Here is a 24,946-nt window from a genome sequence, read left to right on the forward strand (position 1 = left end):
TAGCTGCCCCACAAAACCAGAAGTAAAACTCGGTTTTTGGTCAGAAAAAAACTCTGTACAGTAAATGCTTGTTAAAAAGAGAGACAGTGAGGATGGAAGATGGAATGTGTGGAAGAAAAAGAAGAGAAGAAAAAGAAATCAGTTTAAGCTAACACATCCCCTACTCTAGTCTCTGTACAGTTGTGAATACCTAGTGCTTTTTTTCCCCTCTAAGTAATAAAATCCCATCATTTATGTTGGCAAAGGAGCTCAAACAAATATTAAAATTTAGATGTATCAAACTAAAGGCAATTAGATTCTTGACAGGCATGGGAATGTTATTTGTACATCTTAAGTATCCTTCAAGCTTCTCTTCCTCCCATTTGGAATTTATTTTATATAGAACTGACAGGTTACTCTTCGTAATTATTGCTATCTTTGGGCCACTGCCACCTTTCTGCACAAGGACTTTATAGCATTAATTCTCTACTTCTACTTCTGAATTTATGGTCTACTCTTTAGTCTAACAATATCTTAACAATAATCTAAACTTACTCCCAAATAATATTTTTTCTACAGCTCCCTTAATAAATATCCACTTTGTTCAGAGAGTTTTAACTTTGTCCCTTGTTCTGTTTATGTCTACAGGCTCAGGATAATGCTGCTTTATCTTCCCATAATGCATTATCCCCTCACCCCACCCCCCACTTAAATCTATACTAGTGTAAGGACTTTTCCTTCTTAGTGACTATTGGCCTTTGCAGTGGTGGGATAAATAAAGACAAGGCAGAGATAGGTTTGGTTTCCAGGATTTCAGTAATGTAGTTGTTCTCATGATGACTGTCACCGTCGAGTGCTGTTGTAAGGCATTTGGTGCTAGGGCCTAACTATAGCTCAAATACACCCTTATAAGATACATAAAATTAATTTTTCCTCATTGCCATTACAAGTGACACAAGTGAGCCCTCTGTAATTGCCACCAGCATGTCTCATCTATTACAGAGTCAGCATTAGTCATTCAAAGCATTTATTCATCGACATATTTTATATGTCAGGTGATCTTCAAGGTACAAAGATTTAATGGTAATCAAGATAAACTTGATTCCTGCCCTTTTAGAGCATAAATTTCAGTGGAAAGAAACAAAAAAATCAATACATAAAGAAGATAATTTCAAGGCTATAAGTGCTATCACATAAACAGAATGATATGGCAGTAAATTGTAAAAAAAAAGAAACAACTATAGATTGAGTCATCAGGGCAGATTTTCTGATGTTGTGCGATGTGAATTAAACCCTGATAAAGGTGCAGTATTTCAAGAGCGTGGGAAAGAGTATTCCAGGTAGTGGGATCAACAGAAACAAGAATCCTGAGTTTGGAAGGACATTGGTATCTGGATAATCAGAGGGTTCAGTGAGGTTGCAGTGTAGTGAGGAAGGGGGAAAATGGTACAAGTTGATGTAGAAAAGAAGACAGAAACCAATCATTCAGGACCTCGTGGATCAAGGTATGGAATTTTCATTCTATTGAAAGTAAAATAGGAGGCCATTGGAGGATTTTAGTAGGGGCTTAACATCTGATTTCCATGTCAAGACTGATCTTTTTTCTCAATGGAAAAGGAAGAAGGAAGAAGATGGCATATCAATTCCACTGTTGCTCCTACTTCAGAGATAGGTTCTGGAAAAACATTATGCATTCTGGATAAAGGGGCTTGTAGTATCTGCTAATAATCATTAACATGATTCTAGGTAGACCTCTGTTCCCCTGACATATCACCACTAAAGGTCTTGCCTGCAGAGTATTCCACATCTGACATCAGTAGATCAAATGACTACCAAACATTCCAAAGTTCTACAAAAAAGTAGGTAAAGCTGAAAGGAAAAAAATCTAAGATAGAGGAAGTTCCAATTTCTACTGGGTGAACCAGCTTATTGAACAAGACAATAAAAAGGCTAAGAAAAGTAAAAAAGGCCGAAAAGCCTGATTAAAAAGATACTAACCAGAGCAATTCTGTATTTAAGTAGAGAAATTAGCAGAACTTCCCCAATTCTGATTTACCCTCTTTCAATAATAGAGATCTCCTTTGTTCTTTAAGATTAAAGTTAAGTTCCACATCTTATATGAATATTTATCTTATGTTTACCAACACTTTCATAGAGTGTAATGTTGTGTTATTCTTAAAATGTGTTGCACTATTGCTAAAAACTATAGCTATTGCAATAACTGAGGAAGTAAAATTGATCATTTTGACAATTTATTTTTGGAAACTATTTGCTCATATAATGTACTTCTACCAAAAGCTTAGAGCATTCAATAAAAGAAGTGAGTGAGGTTCCATTCAATCTGTTCAAATATTTTCAGAAAGTTACAGAATCCTAAGTAGGTTATAAATTGAAAATACTGAATGGCTGTATTTGGCAAGCTCTGAGCACAAGAAAGGAGAAAGTTCTGATAAGAAGAGTATGTCAGAAATATGTACAATAAGTACTAATGCAAATGGGAGGAGGGGTAAATTAAAAAGAGGCAGGGAAAATATCCTCTACCATCAATCATTATTAAACTCAGCTGAAAGGAATATAGGTCAACCCAATGACCACCCTTGATGGAGCCCATAGCAGATGTCTGACATTGTTTTTGTTGCTGTTGTTGTTGGCACCCAAGTTCCTACTTCCTATTAGTATCTTATCTCCCTGTTGTTAAAATTCCCTTTCTATGTATTGTTTATGAAAGGTAATGCCCAGCTCCATAAATATCAAAGGGGAGGGTGTTTCTCATTCCATATCTGCATAGACAGGAGATAACATATAACATGGAAATGGCCAGTTGACATTGTGGCTCCTGAGACTGAATCTTGATGATGTCATTCACTAGTTAGAGTCGGTATTCTCTGAAGTGGCAGACTGGACCAGCCTCTTATTGCTACATAAACATTGTCATACATTAACTAACCTTCCAGAGCAGACTTGGTTTTTCCCAATTTTTCAAATCAAATTCTCCAGGCTATCATGAATTTTGTAAGGTTCCAGTAAAATTGCTTTTTTGGCTTAGGATAGCCAGAGCTTGATTCTAATGCTTGAGAGGAATAAATGTGGTTAGTACTGACCCAGGCATTATTTAATCATTTTTTTCCCCCCTCGGTGTCCAAACTCCCTCCAAGCCAACACTGCCTAATTCTACTTCCCCATTTAGTGAAACTATCTTCTATGTTCCCAGTGTGCGTTCCTCCCCCAACCACAGCCCCAAGAACCACAATGCCTTATGTCTCTGTTTTCCCAACTGAGAACCTACCCCTAAAATACAAAAATTATTAGGAGAAAATTTAAGCCAAAGCTAGAGCAGCTATTCTTTTTTTTATTTTTAATGAAGGCTTTTTAATTTTTTAAAAGATTTTATTTATTCATTTTTAGATAGAGTAGAAGGGAGGGACAAAGAAAGGGATAGAAACATCAATATGTGAGAGAACCAACTGGTTGCCTCTCACAGGCCCCCAGCTGGAGACCTGGCCCACAACCTAGCCATGTGCCCTGACTGGGAATCAAACCAGTGACCTTTCAGTTCACAGGCCGACACTCAACCCACTGAGCCACTCCAGTCAGGGCTAGAGCAGCTATTCTTAAACTTAGTATCCTTAGAGTCTGAAATGGTATATGTTAAAAGTGTGGTCTCAGAGACCACACTAGGTCAAAATTAAAGCATGAGAGAAGCCTAGAAATTAGCATTTTTTACAAACTAAATAGATTTCTGCTCAACAGGATCAAGGAACCATTGGACTATGAAGGAAAAGAGCCATATATGAATGGGTCTCTGTCTCATAATGTATGTCATATTTCATTCATATTTACCTCACCCATTGATTTCTTCAGCAATATGAGATTTCTTTGGCGTTCAATATACAGTTTGCTCTGATTTGCCCGTGCTTTCTGGTGAATTTCTTGTCACTATTTAAAGCTTGTTTATTTATTTTGCCAACAGGTCTAGCTTCTTATAATCAACTTTAGATAAAGCATTTTGCAAAGGTCAGTTTCTCTACAGAGACAACTTAAATTCTGCCCCTCAAAGGAATCCTTCCTCTAAGCATGGGAATTGGTAAACATTTGTCATTAGCAACCACTTGCCAAGGAATCCTAATATAAGCTGAAAATAAATGCTTACTGCTTCAGCATCTCAGAGAACACATAAACCTGTGTTTCCTTTTAATATATCAAAAATAAAGATTACTGGGAGTGAAATATTTTCATACCAAATTGAAATCAAATTAAATTTTTCTCTTTTGAAAATTATTATATATTTACTATTCTGAGAATAATTTCTGTGTAGAAGGTGAAAAAACCAAAACATTTTTTCTAAACTCTATATAGTTTTAATTATAGCTATATAATAAAAATAATTCTGGTTGGAAGTTGAAAACACAAGTTTTAATCTCAAATCTGAGTTTTAAAAATCTTATAATTTCTTATTTTATTTTTTTATATATTAAATTGATATAATTCTACCTCTCTTGATTATAGTATTACAAGACAGGATTAAGTCTGTAAACTATAAAAGCATTTCACAAACAGGAAATACTGGAAATACTAAGTTAATATTGTCACAGAATAAGTAATTTAATTTAAATAGTATTGAAAAAATTGGTCTGTGGGGTTCACTTTAAAACTGGTTTCTCTTTTCTATCCTAATGGCTTGGACAGAAAGAGCCCAGAGGTCGGGGGCGGGGCGGGGCGGGGCGGGGCTCGGGGCGTGGCGGAGAGGGCGCGGCGCGGGGCGGAGCAGGGCGCGGTCAGGCCCGCGGCGGAGAAGGCGGCGGCCATTGGCTGGGGCGCCATCCGGGGCCTGCTCGGCGCCGCTCGCTCGCTCGTCCGCCCGCCCTGAAGGCAGCAGCATGGCGGAGGTGAGCGGGGCCGGCGGGAGATGGCCGAGCGGCCCGGCGTCCCCTCCGTCCCGGGCGTCCCGTGCCTCCCGCGTCTCCGGCGGCGGCCATCGGCTGGGGGGCCATCCGGGGCCTGCTCGGAGCCGCTCGCTCGCCCGCCCTGAAGGCAGCAACATGTGGAAGGTGAGCGGGGCCGGCGGGAGGTGGCCGAGCGTCCCGGCGTCCCCTCCGGCCTGGTCTTCCTGGGCGTCCCGGGCCTCTCGCGTCTCCGGCTGCGGCAGCGGGCGCGCGCGGGCCCCCGGCGGGACCAGGGCGCAGCGGGCGGGCGGCGAGCCCCGGGCCGGGGCCGGCGCCGAGTCGGGGCCGCGGGCGGACTGCGGGGCGGCGGCGTGGCCACGACGGTGCCCGCGGGAGGAGCGGCTCCCGGCTGCGGGGTCCGGGCGGAGGGCGCCGAGGGGCGCGGAGGGCGGGGTGCGGGAGCCCGAAGGCCCGGGGCGGGGCTCGGCGCGTGGCGGAGCGGGCGCGGCGCGGGGCGGAGCAGGGCGCGGTCAAGCCCGCGGCGGAGAAGGCGGCGTCCATTGGCTGGGGCGCCATCCGGGGCCTGCTCGGCGCCGCCCGCTCGCTCGTCCGCCCGCCCTGAAAGCAGCAGCATGGCGGAGGTGAGCGGGGCCGGCGGGAGGTGGCCGAGCGGCCCGGCGTCCCCTCCGTCCCGGGCGTCCCGTGCCTCCCGCGTCTCCGGCGGCGGCCATTGGCTGGGTGGCCATCCGGGGCCTGCTCGGAGCCGCTCGCTCGCCCGCCCTGAAGGCAGCAACATGTGGAAGGTGAGCGGGGCGGGCGAGAGGTGGCCGAGCGGCCCGGCGTCCCCTCCGGCCTGGTCGTCCTGGGCGTCCCGGGCCTCTCGCGTCTCCGGCTGCGGCAGCGGGCGCGCGCGGGCCCCCGGCGGGACCAGGCCGCAGCGGGCGGGCGGCGAGCCCCGGGCCGGGGCCGGCGCCGAGTCGGGGCCGCGGGCGGACTGCGGGGCGGCGGCGTGGCCACGACGGTGCCCGCCGGAGGAGCGGCTCCCGGCTGCGGGGTCCGGGCGGCTGGCGCCGAGGGGCGCGAAGGGCGTGGTGCGGGAGCCCGAAGGCCGTGGTCGGGGCGCGGCGCGCGGCGTGGCTCGGCGCGTGGCGGAGCTGTCGCGGCGCCGGGCGGAGCAGAGCGCGGTCAGGCCCGCGGTGGAGAAGGCGGCGGTCATTGGCTGGGGCGCCATCCGGGGCCTGCTCGTCGCCTCTCGCTCGTCCGCCCGCCCTGAAGGCAGCAGCATGGCGGAGGTGAGCGGGGCCGGCGGGAGGTGGCCGAGCGGCCCGGCGTCCCCTCGGGCCTGGTCTTCCTGGGCGTCCCGGGCCTCCCGCGTCTCCGGCTGCGGCAGCGTGCGCGCGCGGGCCCCCGGCGGTACCAGGCCGCAGCGGGCGGGCGGCGAGCCCCGGGCCGGGGCCGGCGCCGAGTCGTGGCCGCGGGCGGACTGCGGTGCGGCGGCGGGGCCACGACGGTGCCCGCGGGATGAGCGGCTCCCGGCTGGGGGTCCGGGCGGCGGGGTCCGAGCGGCGGGCGCCCGAAGGTCCGGGGCGAGGCGCTGGGCGGAGCGGGCGCGGCGCGGAGCGGAGCAGGGCGCTGTCCGGCCCGCGGCGGAAAAGGCGGCGGTCATTGGCTGGGGCGCCATCCGGGGTCTGCTCGGCGCCGCTCGCTCGCTCGTCCGCCCGCCCTGAAGGCAGCAGCATGGCGGAGGTGAGCGGGGCCGGCGGGAGATGGCCGAGCGGCCCGGCGTCCCCTCCGTCCCGGGCGTCCCGTGCCTCCCGCGTCTCCGGCGGCGGCCATTGGCTGGGGGCCATCCGGGGCCTGCTCGGAGCCGCTCGCTCGCCCGCCCTGAAGGCAGCAACATGTGGAGGGTGAGCGGGGCGGGCGGGAGGTGTCCGAGCGGCCCGGCGTCCCCTCCGGCCTGGTTTTCCTGGGCGTCCTAGGCCTCCCGCGTCTCCGGCTGCGGCAGCGGGCGCGCGCGGGCCCCCGGCGGGACCAGGCCGCAGCGGGCGGGCGGCGAGCTCCGGGCCGTGGCCGGCGCCGAGTCGGGGCCGCGGGCGGACTGCGGAGCGGCGGCGGGGACACGACGGTGCCCGCGGGAGGAGCGGCTCCCGGCTGCTGGGTCCGGGCGGCGTGCGCCGAGGGGCGCGGAGTGCGTGGTGCGGGAGCCCGAAGGCGCGGGGCGGGCGGACACTCTGCGCGCTGCGCCCCGGGGCCCTGGGCGGCCCTGTCCCCCGGTACCGGTGAGCCGCGGTGAGCCGCGGTGGGGGGCGTCGTGGCGGGACGGAACGCGCGGGACGGACCAGCGTCTCGGCCCTCCGCTCGGGGGATGCGTTCGCTCCTGCCTGGGAAGACGGGCTAGCTGCGCTCTGGCCTCCGCTCGGCCCGGACGGGGGACCCGGGCGCGTGGTGCGCAGGTGCTGGGGGACGAGCGAGGACCATACAGGGGAGCCGGGGGTTCGGGGCCCTGAGATGCAGGGTGGCGCCGGTGTTGCGGACCCCCCTGCTCCGGCGGTGATTCCTTGAGCGCCCTGGCCGGCAGCACCCGCCTGTTCTGATTATGTTATCTTATTTTTAGAGAAGGGGAAGGGAGGGACCGCAATGTGAGAGAGAGACATTGATCAACTGCTCTTCATAGGCACCCTGACTGGGGGCTCAACCCACAGTCCAGGCATGTGCCCTGACTGGGAATCGAACTAACGACCCTTCGGTTTGCAAAAACAGGCCCAACCAACTGAACCACCCAGTCTTATATGCCTCATATGAGTTTAATCATACAGTAGTTGTCCTTTTGTGACTGGCATATTTCACTTATGATGTTCTCAAGGTTCATTCATGTGGTAGGATGTAACAGGATTTCCTTTTTTAAGGTCGCATAATATTCCATTGTGTGTATATACCACCTTTTCTATATCCATTCATCTGTTGATGGAGTTTGGGTTGCTTCTACCTCTTGGCTAATGCTATAATGAACATGGGTGTGCAGATATCTTTTGGGGATCCTGCTTTGAATTTTCTTTCTTTTTTTTTTTTTTAGATTTTATTTACTTTTAGAGAGAAGGGAAGGGAGGGAGAAAGAGAGGGAGGGAAACATTGATGTATGAGAGAAACAGCAATCGGTTGCCTTTTGCACAGCCCCAACTGGGGACCTGGCTCACAACCTAGGCGTGTGCCCTGACTGGGAATCGAACTGGTGACCTTTCGGTTCACAGACCAGTGCTTAGTCCACTGAGCCGCACCAACCAGGGCCTGCTTTGAATTCTTTTGCACGTATACTCAGCAGTGAGATTTATGGATTATAGATGTATCCTAGGAGTTTTTGAGTTTCACGAATTTGTATATCCACTACTATTCTCAGATATTGGGAAGCTTTTGGCCATTATTTTATCAATTAGGCTCTCTCTTCTTCCTCTGCCTCCTCCTCCTCCTCCTCCTCCTCACCCTTCTGTAGTACATATGTTGTTCGGCTTGATGGTGTCTCACAAATTCCTTAGTTGTCTTCATTTTTCTTCAGTCATTTTGCTTGTTCCTCTGCCTCAGGTACTTGGAAGTACTATATTTGAGTTCACTGAATCTTCTTCCTAGTCAGATTTGATATTGAGTCCTTCTAGTGAATTTTTTAGTTCAGTTATTGTTGTTTTCATTTCAGAATTTCTGTTTGGTTCTTCTTTATAGTTTCTGTCTCTTTATTGATATTCTTATTTTGGTCATGTATTGTTTTCCTAATTGTGTTTAGTTGTCTGTACTCTTTTTAATTCATTAACCATCCTTATGATGGCTATTTTGAATTCTTGGTCTGGCAACTCATATGTCTCTTGCTTTAGGGCCGGTTTCAGGAGATTTAAATGGGTCATCTTTGCTTGTTTGTACGTTTTGTTATCTTTTATTGAGATTACAGCATTTGAAAAATCAGCCATGTCTCCCAGACTTTGCAATCCCGTTTCATACAGGGATGACATTCTCTATTCAGCCCTGCTGGAGATTCTGGAGACCTCTCAAACCTACGCTGGGGATGAGTCCTGCCTGGGCGTGTGTGGACTATCCTAATGGAATAGGTTTTGCGATTTGTACCGTGGCGCCGCTGCTGTTACCGTGTGCCATGGTCCTGGAGACCCAGCTAGTGCCTGTCTGTGGTACTGCAGATTCTCGTGCACGTGGCTTGCTTTTGTTCACCGAGACCAAGCTCCCAACCTGGCTCCTGGTTCTTGGCAGTACTTAGTTAGATTCAGGCCAGATTGATACCCACCCAGCTGGGCAGCCTACCTAAAAGTCGGAATGTTGGATGTACATTCCTCCGCAGGGAGAAGACGGGGATTGGGTGTTTCCCACAGTCGCACCACACGGAGCCAGGGAGAGGGGCTCTGGAGAGAGAGAACCACGAGTTTTCCTGCCAGGCTGTGATGGGTTTGGTTTTGCGTTAGCCTGGAGTATAAGCACCTCTTAACTGGGTTCCAGATTTTTCACAGAGGCAGTTGGTCCATATATTGCTATTAAATCCAAGTGTCCATGGGGAAAGGAGGGTTGAGGGTTTCCTATTCTTTATTCTTGCACCTCGCTGATATCACCTCCAATAGCTCCAGTTTGAATGAGCTTTGGCTCTGCGTCAGACAATGACTTACCGCTTTACATCTATTACTACTTTAATCTTCACAACACTGACTTAGGTGCTATCATGATCCTCATTTTCTAAGTGAGGAAACCAAAATCTAGAACTAGATTATGGGTTTGGAGTTGTTTGTTTGTTTTTGCTTATCAGCGTTTTCTACAATACACATGCATTACCATTGTAACACATGTAGCTCCCATTTTTCCTTATACACATGTAATTTGTGGGATAAAGCATAATAGGATAGAGCGTAACCATTTTAGATGGCAAAGACTTAATTTGGGCAGAATTCTTGACTTAAGTGAAATTCATTCCCCTAGGAATCCAGATGAAGTACTCAAGAAAGATACAGAGCTCTTACCCCTCTGCCCCTAAGCTTCCGGCTCCTTCTCCCTCACTCAGCTAGGGAAGAGTGCAGAAACAAGAGCAGACGTTCTTCCCGCTGGCTCGTGGTAGCTGCTTCGCTCTGCTCCCTTCCAGGGCCATCCTTTCAGTTCTGCCTTTTCCACTTTTATTTCCAGCACGCACTTTAAAAAGGAAGAGTTGAAAGCCTTGCAAATATGAGGGAATCTTCCAAGAAGGATGCTTTAAAGAATGAAATGGGTATATGAGACATTTTACTTGCCCCAAATATTAGTTTATGTTGATAATTATTATTGAAGAAGAAACTGCAATAGTACTCATGAAAGGCTGATTAATATAACAAGATACCACTTGATGCCTATTAAATGGGCAAAAATTAAAATCCAACAATAACAGACATTGAAGTTATAATGTAGAGACTTGTGAGCTGTTGCTAGGAGTGTGGGTTGGTGTGAGCATGTAAGAGAGCCATCTGGCAACATCTAGCAACGTCAAAGATGCACACCCTTACAGCCTAGCAGCTCCGCTCCTCCGCAGAACCCTCGCTCTTCAAAGTGTGGTCGTAGGACCAGCAGCGGCAACGCCACCTGTGAGCTGAATACAAACGCAGACCCTCAGGCCCCGTTTCAGACCTACTGAATCATAGACTGCATTTTAACAAGATCCACCGGATGACTGTACATGAACACAGGGGTGCGCAAAAGGAGGATTACAGTTGGGAGTACGAGAAAGAGTTCATTCTTGTTTGTTTATTATTGTATTACTTACTATTAGTGTTAGCCTACTTTTGCCCATCCCTGTATATGAGAAACTGTTGCATTTGGAAGAAAGAGACCAGTATAAAACTACATAGTATTGTTTGTAATAGCATTTCCCACAGCCTCTCACTGGCTCTGATCGGGGCTGCGTACCCATCCTGGATCAGTCACGGAATACGCAAAGCCTCTTCTGATATCCTGACCAAACTGATTCAAAGAGCTACCTCCTTTTAACAGCTGTGTAGTATTCCATTGTACCAATGTATCATAATTTACCTAACCTCTCCTTTGCTGACGGTCATTCAGGTTTCCCCAGCGATTTACTAACACAACCGGTGCAGGATGCCCTTTTTTGGACCTTGCCCACCACATACACACACACAGTTCTTTCTTTACCAACCTCAACGAGCACATGACTGCTGAATTGTGCCTTTTGTGTTTTTAAGGAACTTTCCATCTCACCACCAACATGTCACATTGAATATCCCTGTGACTGCTTTGAGGAAGAGGAGTGGGGAGGGGACTGTGGAGGCTGCAATGTCTAGACTTTTTCTTCATTGTCTTCTGTTCACCCAATGCAGTCCACCTGTCACTAGAGAGGCTCTATGAAACTTCCCCTAAATTAGGGGGAAAGCTTCAGATGTCCATGGAGGCCCCACTTGCCTACTAATTTCTCTGGATCTCCTGGGGACGGGGGCACCTGTCCCCTCACCTCTTCTGCCTGTAGCTTCCGCTTTCACCACAACAGTGCAGAACTGGTAAAAACCTTGCCGTTTCCAATTGCCCTTCTCTTGCTATTGTCTAAGGGCCACTATAACTCAGGCCACGAAGAAAGCTACTTCCACAGCCCACAACCTCTACCCTCAAAGAGGTGATGTTACCCCAGGCCAATGCCTGGCTCCTCAGTCCTTGTCTCAGTCCTCTGGCTTTGTGGTGGTCTTGCCTCTCCCACAATGCCCTTATCCTGCCAACCCATCACCCTGAAGCCATGAATCTGCACTTCAGACAAACTGCAGCATCTCTCAGAAGTATGTCCTAAGTCCTTTCTGCTTCTGGTGTCTGATTTTTTTTTTTTTTTTTTAGTCACTTTACAATTGTCTCTGGGCTAGCCTCAGTTTTGAAGTCCTAGAACTTAGCTCTAACATGGTCCAGATCTTGAGTTAATACCCAATAACCTTTCCCATCCTTGTTTTATTGCTGGTAAACAAGCTCTCTCTCCTTTGGCCTGGCAGAAATTTTATTTTTCTCTTTCGCCTTCACATGCTCAGTTGTGCCATAGTAAAACAACACCAATCCCATTTTTAACCCTTACAACAGAGGCCTTCCTCCTCCTCCTCCTCCTCTTCCTCCTCCTCCTGCCCCCCACGACCAGCACAGGGTGAAAAGAGACTGAAATATTCTCTCTCCAGCCCCTTTTGGATGGGATCCCCACCCTCTCCATCACCATTCTTAGTTCCACAGGGGTCCCCAGTGAAACTCCCAGCCCACTTTGGAATACAGTCTTCCCTCAGACCACAACATTTGCTGATCTTTTAGAAAAAAAAAAAAAAAAAAACACAACATTCCTTTACTGGCACTTGATAAACTGAATGAACTTATAACTTCAGCATTGCTTCTAAAGGACTTTGTAAATGCTGTACTATTGGCATTAGTAAACGTAATTGTTTTAGAGACTCCGTTTTACCAGCAGCAGCCTCGAAACAGAAGCAAGAATGGCCTGCAAGTTATACTCATACACCCTAACCTTCTGATTATTTTGGTTCTCCAAAACCTAATTTTTTCCCTAGATGTGTGTACATTATTTATCCTTTATCCTGTGACAGTAGCACTTTATTTCAGCACAGCTCCCTAAATCCCATTTAAGCAAGCGATTTAGACGAAAGCAGTGCACAAGGAAACTTGAAGCAAAATTACTAAGTAATGTTTGAAGCAGAAGAGACACCAGCTGGCCTCCTTACCAAATTTAGAAGGTGGAACTGATATACAAGAGTCTGCTGATTGCATTGATTTGGGGGGTCAATTACATTTATGGCATTCAATGACAGGAATGACAGAAGCCAGGAAGACCCTGCTCTCGCTCATGCTGGTGAAAGCATCATGGTGGTTCATCACAGTTCAGTCATGGGATGTCTAATCCTCACCCATTCTTCTTCCTGCAATATTTCAAATAATGTGCCACAGGCGAAGTAAGTTAACTTAGTGGCTGGCTTTCTGGGCTCCCTGTTTCCTGCATAATTGGTGGACTAATTATGTTGCATTTGGGTATCAGAGAAGACCGTAGGACATTTATCTGCTCAGTGGACAGTGAGTTGATTTGGATTTGTTTCCCTGTCAAGAAAGCCAGTAGTTAATGGGCGTCCCGAAAGGGGCTGGGCACAGCCCAGCCCACGGTCTCCTTCTGCCATTTTCTCCTGCGTGTGAGGCGCTGGGCTGGTGTCTGATGAGCGAACAAAGGCAGAAGGGGCTTGGTTCTGGTGTTGCCAAGCAACGAGTTTCAGGTAGAACTTAACGTGTCAAAGCTACAGTGTCTGTGAGTGGCAGTGGTTGGGAGACTTGCTGTAGGGCGACCCAGACGCCGCCTTGCTTTTGTACACTCCTATGAGTAGTTGTTTTTTTGGCCCTTGACTCAAATATAATTTTTACTCAACGTTGCTTCCAGGGAGAGGCTAGCAACCAGGGTCCGAGTCAGGGCTCCTAATTCTGGGGAAGTCGCGAACTTCTTTGGAAATATAGTAAAAGCGTACAGAGCCATTGCTCAGACGCACATGTTCCTAAAATTTGGGGTAAAATTGGGAGGATAGGATACCCAATGAAGACCTCTGGGCGCCGAGGGAACGGGGCGTGGAAGGGCACGTCGACTTGCTCCCCGGGCCTAAGCCCTTTCCGAAGGGTTCAGAATATTTCATTAAATCAGTTACGGATGGTGCGAAAAGCGCTGTCTTCGAAGAAAGGTAAGACACGAAAACACAATACAACACAAGACTTCAAAGGTAAGATGTATTTTTCTTTTCTTAGAATTGGAACTTCGTCCTGAAAGGTGTCGCAGGATGCTGGCTCCCCCCGACGCACTCTCCCGCCCTTTCAGCCTTGGGATAGTCGCATCGTGGCTTTCACACCTGTTGCCTCTTCTTGAGGACAGTCTGTGTGCATTACCACAATAGGTCTAATGAAATATCCCAAACCAAAAATGAGGGCTCGGGGTCGCGTAAATGTGAATGGACTTCCACTAACCACGGGATGTCATAGTTGACATTCTGTGGAGACTCTCTAAATGTAGTGATTAGAAAATAAGCGAAGAGTGGATAGGTTAATTGAGGGAAAATGTGTAATGAACTGTGTCAAAGAAACAGTTATTTAGCTACCTGCAGCAAGTGAATGCTTCTGGCACTAATAAGTGTGAAGGTCCAAAGCTGTCTTCAAAAGATGACTTGAATTTCTTCAGCTGTGTCATTCCCCAACGGATTTAAAGCTTTAGAATAAGAGAATGCCATTAATCCCTACTTGAGGGATCTGGTTCAGCTATCTGCTGCCTTTTCTCTTTGGTTTTAGTAAGTAGTTTTAGAGTTGGGAGATCAGTTTTCATAAGGAGTATATTTCCCATCACTCCACTTGTTATTACACTTAATGGAATATCTCCAATTCAGTGAGAAACAAGGTGAATTATCTTAGACCCCACTAGAAAATGATGAGTAGTTGAGACAGTTCAAGTGATAACCGGAGACAGAAAGGATAGTCTTGTTGGCTCATTTTGGTGGTTATGAAACATTAGTAATATGCTCGTAATAGAGAAACTCAAATGCATTATTCACATGTGAATTCCCTTTATAATCTCCCCCTGAAAGATCCATGCGTATGAGTTTTCCGAAAGGGAAGACTGAAATAGATTTCAGCATCTATTCAAGGACAGAAGGTGGAATCTAATTGTTTATGCTCAACAGACTTTTTCATACACTCCCCATCTTTCAGAGGTTATTACTATATCGGGCCCAGTGGGAAAGCCAAGACTGAGAAAGAGAGCTTTTGATCCTGAAGGAATTCATGATTTAGGATATATGCCTTCCATCCACTCCGCCATCAAGCAGTTATTCACTTAATAAGCCTATGTCAGCTGAACTTAGCAACACATCATTATTTTTCTAGAGCTAACAGTCCCCTCAATCTTGTTAAACAGAAATGCAGTTAGGCCATTATGCGATCTGTTGATATTACACTGAACTATGTAAGTCAGAATGAAGAGTTTTTGTGACTTTCCGTAAGTGGAAGTGCTGGATCTTTGCATAATGTCTGTATGGAATAAGCAAAATATAATGATGTTTTCAGAGGTTTAAAAGATGAATTGCCGGTAAAATTGTTTTGTTTTATTGTTTGTTCCAGGTCGTGCCAGACGTGGGCGCAATGCCACGAGCCAGAGATACTCCAGTAGTATCAAAGCATCCAGCTTGTCCCAATCTACAGGGTGCGCGGGCAGCCGAGAGCAAGGGAAGTCATCTTCCGGTTCTTCCGATTCCGGAGCTTCAACTGACGGGAACGGGGCATTTGGAGCACCTCAGAACCCATTTGCTTCTTCACCCAGCTCTTACGCACCGAAAGACGAAAACGAATTCCTGTAAGTGAAAGCCCTCAGAAAAGTTACCCATTCGCTTGCTTTTCGAAAAGAAGTAATACATTACCTAAAAATCGGAATGAGCAGAAAGTACCCGTGATCCTATCCCTCAGAGGTAACCACGTTTTGCGCGCATATATACACGTAATATAATGGGTGTAATACATATCATACTAGATCTTATTTCGCTTAAAAATGCGTCATCTTTCCGTATCAGTACAGTGTCTTCTCAGAGCTCAGTGTGCTTTTTCCACTGTGTTGATAACGCTGTATTGTGAATAGCTTTGTAAGGTAGTCCTGCTTAATTAAATCTGTTGTAAGTTATGAGACCTTTAAAAAGGATGAGGTAATTTAAAGCAACTTGTGATCTTAGAGGTCACATATCATCTCCTATTTTTCTTTCTAAAACTTTTACTTCATTTGCCTCATTCAAATTGGTTTCATTTGGTTCCCTTCGTTATTGTAGAGTAAATTCCTTATCATTTCTCGAGAACATCTGTAGTAGAATTTGTGACTGGTACCAAAACGGTGCCTGGCTCTCTGTAACTTCCCTCGGCTCCTGGCTTCTAGGACAGAACATCAATATAGGTATTTGTTGGTCTTTTACTTCCATAAATTAGAAGTCGGTCAGTAGTAAACATTTTGAGCCATGTACCATATACTACTGACGTTTCAAAAGAAGAAAAGAAACAAATGAACCCGTTCTTCCTATATTTGATGTTACAGAAACCCTAAATTGAGTATAGATTCTCTGTAGTATCTGTGATTTTATTAATCATAGCATTCTGGACGGCATAGGAGGGGATTTAGTTTAGAGCAGATACTATCCACAGCTTTGCCAACCAATGAACTGCATGGCTGTGGGTCTCTTCACCCGTTTGCAAAATGTGAGAATTAGACAAAATGTTCTCTAAAAATGTGATGTTTCTGTATTACGGAGTGCTTCCTGTCTTTCCCAGTTAAATACTCATTGATGTGGATGGTAATGAACAAAAACCATTAAAGTTGTGTTGTGTATTTTATTATATCTTAGTTCTTTAATATATGTATGACACAGTTGTTCTCAATGAAATGAATTAGCGAATGGTTCCGTGTACTGCAAAAGCAAAATTATGAACTTCTTTAATATTGTATCTATCACATGAAATGTAGTTTATAGTTCTGTAACTTCTGCTTTAAAGGACACTTGAGAAAACATAACGAGAAACCTAAAATTATATATTTACTACAATTTAACATTTCAATCATTGAAAATGAGAAAAAGATAAATTTTAATAAGCAGATGAAAACTATTTTCTTTTTCTTTGTCAGGGACGAAATGGGAAAAGATGTGGCCGTTTGGGAGTCCTCTGGTCAGTGGCCGTTCTCCGTTTATTCACCAGGGGGAAACGTATCTAGCGTTTCAGGTAACTGAGAAATTGTACATTTTTAAACTACGTTTTACAACTCTCATTCTCTAAAAGCGAGACCCTGCCAAATAAAAAAATGAACCACGAACTTAGCTGTAGTTAGGAGAGGTTGGACATTCTTTAAAGTGCCTGAGCATTGCAGCAGAACTTCATGATTCGGAGATTGAGGTTGAAAGGTATAGTTCTTTTAAGATATGTGGTTCTCATGAGAAAATAGTAACATCAGGACCCACCACAGTTCTAATTCTGTAAGCCCAAGCAGAGGCTCTACTCTCTTGGCTCTCCATAGGTACCCCTTCAGAACCTCTTGGCTGCCTGCGGTGAATAGAAGAGTCATATCCTGCCTGCCACGAAGGCCTTAGCTGTCTGATTCTGCTTGCTCTTTCTTCCCTGTCTTTCCTTTTAAGGGTAGTTGTTTTTCATAAAGCATGTGAAGGCCTATCCTGGAGATAATGTTTGAAGGTCAGGAGCTTTAGCTGGGCTGCAGGGATAACACTTCTGTAGAATTACTCCTTCCCTTCCCATTTCCTTTTGTCTAGAGTTTCTAAAGCTCCTTCTGGGCTGCAACCTAAACTGCCACACTGCTAAGCCCACCTGGCTGGTCCTGAGTGAATAGCAGGCTCCTAGCGGATGACAGTCCTTGCACTCCCTCAGAACTCTGGCATCTGTACTCTGTCTCAGCTCTGCCTGCTCATTCTCTGCAAGCATTTGCATCACACCGCTCCTCAGTTGCTTCGGTACTCATTCAACAGATCCTCACCGAATTTCTTTAGTGCCAGGCCCTATTGTAAGTGCTGGGGATATGTTGGTGAGCAAGATAGGCAAGATCCCTCCCTTATGACGCTTATGTTCTTGAGGGAAGGAGACAATAAGTAAAACAAGGAAATAAGAGAACTCCAGCTGGTGATTTTTCTGTAAAGAAAATAAAGACGTATTAGCCTTGTCAAATCAGTTCAGCATTGAACCTAATGCCTGTCGAATGCCCTAAAGCAGTTCCTCCCAAGTGTGGGACGTAGATCCCTATGTTGGTTGGGTTGCCGGATAAAATATGGGGTGCCCAGTGAAGCTTCAATTTTAGGTAAACAAAGAATAATGTTTTAGCATATGAATAACCCATGTAACATTGGTGACATATTTATACTACAAGTGTGTGTGTCTGAAATTCAAATTGAACTGGGCATCCTGTATTATTATTTGCTCAATTTGGCAACCCTGTTCCTGAGCCCCTTGCAGGAGCTGTACGAGTTCAAAAATCTTTTCATAATAATCCTAATGCACGAGTTGCCATTTTCACTGTGTTGACATTTGCACAGTTGAAGCAAAAAAATCGATGAGTAAAGCCCCTTATATCTTAGTGTAAATCAAGCTAGAAACAATAAACCGTAGTCACAAAGTCTAACAGTAGTCAATGAAAAAGGTTAATGTTCCTTTTGGCTTAAGATTATGTCCGAAATGAAATGGTAGAAGTTTTTAATTTTATTAGCTCCTGACCTTTGAGTGCAAACCTTTTTTACTATACTGTGTGACCAAATGGGAAGCACACACAAAGTTGTTTCTGCCGCATGAACTCAAGTGTGATGGGTATTGGAAGGGAAAGTCCTGGTGTGCTCGTTTGACTTGGGAGCTGAACCAGCCACTTTTTTCCCCCACAGAACAATGGCTAATGAAAGAATAAGTGGCAACTACGGTTATTTTGACTTAAGTATTTGGTGACGTTTTCTTTAAAAATAAATGAAGGGAGCCCGTTACTTCATAGAGAACAACTGACAATGATAAAATGCAAGCTTTCAAGTGAATATTAGATGATGGAGAAATTTTTTTCTCATGTGAGCTTGATAACTTCTCGATACATAAAGTCTCTTCTGATGAGATGGATAGTGACATTAACAAATATGAATATTTTGATATTGTAAAAGACCATTTGGCCGTGTTTGGGAGTTCTCGATAACTCAGTGAACCAGTATTTTCCAAATATTTAATCTGTAACGTTGCAAAATTATACATACCTAAAAAGTCCATTCGAAGTGCAAAATTATCCAGTGAATTGAATGTGATAGTACAAAAAGTTTGAGTCGACATTGGAGCTAAACTTTTAGAAACTACCACCTGTCAAGTTCTGGTGTGACGTCAAAGAAGAATATTCCAAACTATCTGAAAAGGCCGTTAACATCATTCTTTTCCAGCTACATATCTGTGCGAGAACAGGTTTTCGTCCTCTACTACACCCAGGCGGTATATTGCAACAGACTCAATGCATCTGATTATTTCCTGAGGTTAAATCCTAGCAATGCTATTAAGATCAGAAGGTGTGAACATTTCTGTGGCAATTGATGCTTAATGACAATTTTCCTCCTGTAAGAGTTGTACATTTTTAGTCCCCTCAATGGCAGTTTAGGAGACTGTCCACTTCACCACATTTTTTCTTTTATTTTATTAAAAGATTTCTTGTATTGATTTTTTGGGGGGGTGGGCGGATAGAAGAGGGAAACATCAATGTGTGAGAGAAATATCAATTGGCTGCCTCTCACACATGCCCCAACTGGGGACCAGGCCTGTAGTCCAGGCATGTTCCCCGATTGGGAATCGAACTGGCGACCTTTCACTCTGTGGGACAATGCCCGACAAGCTGAGCCACGCTGGTCAGAGCCACTTAACCAAATTCTTTTTTTTTTTTTTTTTTTTAATTATTTCTTTGTTTGTTTGTTTATTTACTTTTGGAGAAAGAGAGGGAGAGAAACATCACTGTGTGCTTGCCTCTCACTCGCGCCCCCAACTGGGGACCTGACGTGCAACCTAGTCATGTGTCCTGAGTGGGAATCCAACCAGCAACACTTGGTTCGCAGGCCAATGCTCAGTCCCACCGAGCTTCGCCAAATTCTTAAAGCCAGTAAATAATATTCACTTTTAATTTTTGCCAGTCTGATAAGTAAAGGCTTTTATCTTAATTTTCAGTTGTATTTTTAAATTGCACTTTTTTACTTCATTTATTTATTGGCTATTTGAAATTTTTGTGAGTTGGCTGTTTGTTGTTTTTGCTCATATTAACTTATTCTTCTCAGTGATTTGTAAGAACTCTTAATATGTTAACATTAGTTCTTCTCCTGTCATGTCGCCATTCTGGTTTTCCCAGCTTATCATCTGCGTTTTAACTTTGCTTATTATAGTTTGACATAGAGAGTATTTTTCTACATAGAAATTTGAATGTATATGTAGTCAACTTTCTTTTTCTGTTAGTTCTTCCTCTCCATTTATATGTAGAAAAAGAATTTCCCCTTCAAAGATAATAACCAACTACATTTTATTCTAATTTTTTCCTTATGATTATGAAAATTTTCTAATATCAACATTAGTGCACTTTCTTGTCTCGCCCCTTTAGCTTTACTATTCTATCAAAAATATTGGCATTTATTTTAAAGATTCCAATTGATTTCTCCCTTCAGGTTTCACTGACATTCCACCAGAGGAGCTGAGACTTGAATACCATAACTGCTTAACCAGCAACAACTTACATCATTATGTAAGTTTGTTTCCTATTCATCTACCTCAATAACAGATTAGCTGTGAATTACTATCTTCTCCATATTTAGAGGCTTGCTTGTTTTGGTAAAGTGGGTGAGGGCTACAGTTATTTTCAAGACAAGGCTATTTTTATTTTCTAAATTACTTCATTGGAAATTGATTGGTTATCCAAAATGGTGATAATATACTTTGACCGTAGTAACTAGGAATGTCACTATTTCATTACGAACTCTCCCAACAATCGGTCCCGGAAATCAAACCCTTTCATCAGTTGGCAAACACTTACAGAGCATCTCTTAGGTGCAGACACTGTGATGAATGTTAGAAAAAAAAAGTTGAACAAAGAAGTCGATTCTATAGATTAACATTCTCACATGTCAAATATCAAAAATTAAAAAGCTCAGCTTGAGGAAGTTTGTGCTAAAGGAAATGACAAACTCTTTTGTTGTTGTCTACAGTCATGATCATGCGTTCTAACTGGCACACACGCTCTTCTCCCACCCAAATACAACTAACTGTGTGCCGCCAGGTACTTGTGCTTCTGAACCGGGTGATTCAAGGAGCTGGAGAACTGGCAGAGGGGACTAGATCTGGAATATCTTTGGCAAACAGGGGCGGGTCAATGCGAACTTTACAAGCGATGGCCCGTAAAAATGTTTCATAAACTTTCTGTAATTTTGACAAAGATGTGAAGTTGTTTGAGAGATGAAAATAAACACTCGATATTGACTCATTATTTTTCTGTCTTCTCTCTCCAGCTAAATTTCACCCAACGGTTAAGAAATCGGTGGAGGGACAGGGTAAATGAACTGAAAAGTCTAAACACATCACCTAAAACAGCTTTGGTGAGTACCTGAAAGTTTGCTGAAGGGAAGTGTCTTCCTTATGTATTGCTTTTTTTGCAAGAATTTTACTTTCAATTTGGAAAGCGGACTTAAAATTTTCTGTCAAGCCCTGGCTGGTATGGATGTTTCTCTCCCTCTCTTTCTCCCTCCGTTCCTCTCTCTCTAAAAGAAAATAAATAAAATCTTTAAGAAAACATGTAGGTCGGCCTATAGATACTGAAATGTGTTATTAAAAATTATTTTTCTCATTTTAGTATGTATTCATTGAAATTTAGAAAACAAAAAATTTTAAAGGTTTTGTTTACTTTTTTTAGCAAGAGGGGAAGGGAGAGGAACATCAATGTGCAAGAGAGAGATTGGTCAGTTGCCTCTTACAATGCCCCTACCCGGGGATGTGGCCCACAATCCAGGCACGTGCCCTGACCAGGAATCGAACCGGCGACCATTTGGTTTTCAGGCCGGCACTCAATCCACTGAGCCACACTAGCCAGGGCTAGGAAAAATTTAAAAGCATAACTAAAATTAAAACCGTAATTCATCAGCCATTAACTCTTAATCTCTGAGGCTGGTGTACTTTTTTCTGTCTGTATTCCTATTGTGGGCATTTTTCTATGTTAAACATGTCACGTTTTTAAGTACATACTTTAAATTTTTAATTTGGCTCTGAAGTACATATATAGAAAGGTACTTGAGAATTTTTCAGCAGGTACTTTATTATGTGCCCTTTCTTATAGCTCTCTGCTGATACTGAGAATGGACTAAATCCAGCACCCTCTACATCTGGATCTGGGAGTAGGCAAACAGCAGCATTTGGATGCCCAGGTAAGTGATAAAGTAATGCAGGACTTCACTGATTTGGAAAAACAGGGTTTTATAGGTTTCAAGTTGCAAAACCTGAAGGGATGTTAAGCACCATTTTAAGTCAGCCTTGCAGATTCGACCGCCTTCCATAATGGAGCTTGAGAGAATTTGATTCATCAAGCCTTAGTGAAAGGGGGGCCAGAATGGGCTGGGCTGTTCTCTGAAAGGCCCTATGGCTCAAGCTTTAGAAGTATATTTTAGGAGTGGCTTTTCAAGACTTTTATAGCTGTGGTAGCAGCACCTTTGAGGACTTTCTTGTCACTGTATAACAGCATAGTGTCCTCCGCAAGTGACAGCTCCAGTGAGATGGGGGGCGGGGCGTGCACAAGCCAGAAGTGTAAGAGCGCTCGCTAATCCCTGAGGCTTTTCAAAGCCGCCTCATTGAGTGAAGGTAAATCACGGGGCAAGTGAGGTCAGTGTAGCAGGAAGACAGTGGGTTTGCTCTAGCTTCTCGTTTTTACTTTTCTCCCTTGTAATCTCTTTCCAACATCCAAACATGGCGGGAATAAGGGGAAAATGAGGGGGGAAAAAGTGGGGATTAACATGGCCACATTTCTGACTGTAATAGGTTTTTTTTTCTTTTTCTGGTTTATTTGTAGGTTTTCCAGTGAATAACAGCATGAGTGATAATGCTCAAAATTTTAGTTTTAAAACAAGCTCTGGATTTGCCAGTGCCCCTTCTGGAAGCCCTTCTGTGTTCGGGAACACGCCAGCATTTGGAGCTGTTCCCTTTCCCGGTCCTGCCGTCACTACTTCTACTCCGGTGCCTGGATTTGGGAAACCTGAAATCACATCTGCTGCTTCGTTATCGTTCAAAACCCCAGCAGCTGCAGGTTCTGGCGCGCCCGGGGCTCCAGGCTTCCCAGCTCCCACGGCAGCAGGCCCTGCTGGAGCTGCGGGGGCCCCAGCCTTCACAAATGGCAGGTCGGTGGCTGGCGTTGGAGATCCAGGCTCCCAACCTGACACTACTTGTTCCAAGTCATTCAGTGACAGTTTTGGAAACAGCAGCCCATCTACCTCTGTCCCTGTCTCAAATGGTAGCACGACAACAGTTAATGAATTATTCACGCCCAAGCATCAACTAACGGCAGAAGAACGAGAGCAGTTTCAGTCCAAGAAATTTACTCTGGGGAAAATTCCAGTGAAGCCCCCACCTGTGGAATTTCTGAATATCTGAAAGAACAATTTTAAATAAAGAATGACTTATGAAATTATTTTGAGTGGTTCATATAAAAGCAGATACATACACATGTGTATCATATATACATATTTATTTATAAGGAATAGAGCTTTCAATAATAAACTGAGGAGTTTGAAATCCATCATTTTTTCTTGAGCTTGACTATTTTTTTTTTCCTGTGGCCTAAAGTTTAATAATTATTTTTAACACACCTACTCCCTGGCGCAGGGGGAGGGACAAGAAGCAGGGGTGCCAAAAACATTTACTTTATCCTTACACAAATGCACCCCACCACACAGCGGCACAGAGGCTTCCCAGCCCGTGGCCGGCGGGCGGGCGCCTCGTTTGGGTGCCTCCACCCGCAGTCCTGGCGGGCGCTCCAGGCACCCACGGCCCAGCCTGCCTCCGTCTGCGGCCGCGTTTCTTATTCTTTCTCTTTGACAGAAACCAAAACAGTCGTAGCAGCTACAGGACACTGGAGAGAGATGCAGAGGGCACGGGGTGTCGGAGGGCCCCCCGCAGGGAGCTTATCCAGGCTGGGGGCGGCGGAGTGGGGGGCGCTTGCCCTGGCTGGACACAAAGCTTTTCTCGCCGCAGGGCTCCTCCCACCCACATGCTGCGTGCTGGCGCCTGAGCCCAGGGTCTGGCCCCGAGTGCCCACTCCGTGCACTGGGCTTCTCTGCGTTCCGTCTCGGGGCACAGGTAAGGGGCGGGTCATTCCCAGGGAGGCTACAGGCCCGGGCATCAAAGAGCCAAAATGCCCAAAGTGAGGGTGTCCAGGGAGAGAAGAAGACCCCACAGTGGGGCGTGGGGGCTCCGTCCACTGAGCTGGGCTGAGAGCTTTGGCCCCCTCTGTACACCTCTGTGCTCTGTCGGAAACCCCTCTTTATAGAGGAGGAAACGGGCCCAGAGGAGGAGTCGCCAGCCGGGTGAGGCCAGACTTGAACCCAGGTCTCAGAGGGTCCTGGGCTGCGCCCAACCTGATGCTTCACGCAGCAGAGTGAGGCCCCGGGGGATGCCAGTGCTGGGCAGACCCAGGACACCGCTCCCAGGCTGGGCAGCAGGGACCTAGAATAGCTGGGGGACAGTGGGAGCCCCCCCTACAGAGCCTCATCCTTGTAGCAGCTACAGACACCCAGTTTTCAAGGCCAGCTCAAGTGTCACCTCCTCCTTGAAGCCCTCTGCAGTCACTCTGCAGTCACCCTACCCCCAGGAATCCAAACAAGGGCATCTGAGGACAAGCACCAGCCCCAAACACGGGGACAGCGAACGCCACAGCTGCTCCAGTTCCTACTGGTCCAGCTGGGAACTCCTGGGGGGGGGGGGGGGGCGGAAGCAGCGGAGAGAAGCCTTCCAGCAGGCGACCCGACCCGGGTCACCCTCTGAGACAGAGGCAGGGCTACCGCCTGCCGCCCTTGGCTCTCCACTCCTTGGCCAACGGCCATCCATCCTCCATCCTCCCTCACCGACCACAGCGTCCCAGGGGCAAAAGGGAAAATGCACAGTGGGAGGGGCTGGGGCAGGAGGGAGGTTCCCCTCCGTGTGCTGGCAGCCACCCTGTCTTGCTCAGGGCACCGCTGGGCAGCCAGGACAGGGGCGGCTGCTGCCCCCGTGCCAGGGCACTTGGAGCCCGTGAGACTGGAGGAGAAAGCCTTGCTCTTCCTATTTCCTGCGGGAGGAGCAGCGCTGGATACAAATGGAGACACAGTTACAGACCAGACTGGGATGGTGTCTGGGAGGGACCCAGGGGACCAGCACACCTTCCAGGCCTCCTAAGGCCCACTGCTGGCTCTGCGTAGCTCACAGGCTGAGAGGTTTTCACATATTTAAATGTGAAATGAGAACGAGGGTCTGACTATGAAACTCCAACGGATCAGTCGTACAGAGATCCATTCAGAGTTCTA

At 46.3% G+C, this 24,946-nt stretch overlaps 1 protein-coding gene across 1 annotated transcript; it reads left to right on the top strand.

Moving 5' to 3' along the window:
- The first annotated feature begins 13,434 nt into the window (after positions 1-13,434).
- On the top strand, positions 13,435-23,059 carry LOC149990003 (nucleoporin NUP42-like). The gene is made up of 7 exons (XM_090265714.1): positions 13,435-13,576; positions 15,000-15,081; positions 16,540-16,634; positions 20,078-20,154; positions 20,915-21,001; positions 21,736-21,823; positions 22,471-23,059. The coding sequence occupies exons 1-7, from the start codon at positions 13,435-13,437 to the stop codon at positions 23,037-23,039; spliced, it is 1,140 nt and encodes a 379-aa protein (XP_090121840.1). The 3' UTR covers positions 23,040-23,059.
- Positions 23,060-24,946: the final 1,887 nt, after the last annotated feature.

The sequence above is a fragment of the Furipterus horrens genome, unplaced genomic scaffold, assembly GCF_987537825.1.
Source record: "Furipterus horrens unplaced genomic scaffold, mFurHor1.1.pri manual_scaffold_42, whole genome shotgun sequence".
Lineage (NCBI taxonomy): Eukaryota > Metazoa > Chordata > Mammalia > Chiroptera > Furipteridae > Furipterus > Furipterus horrens.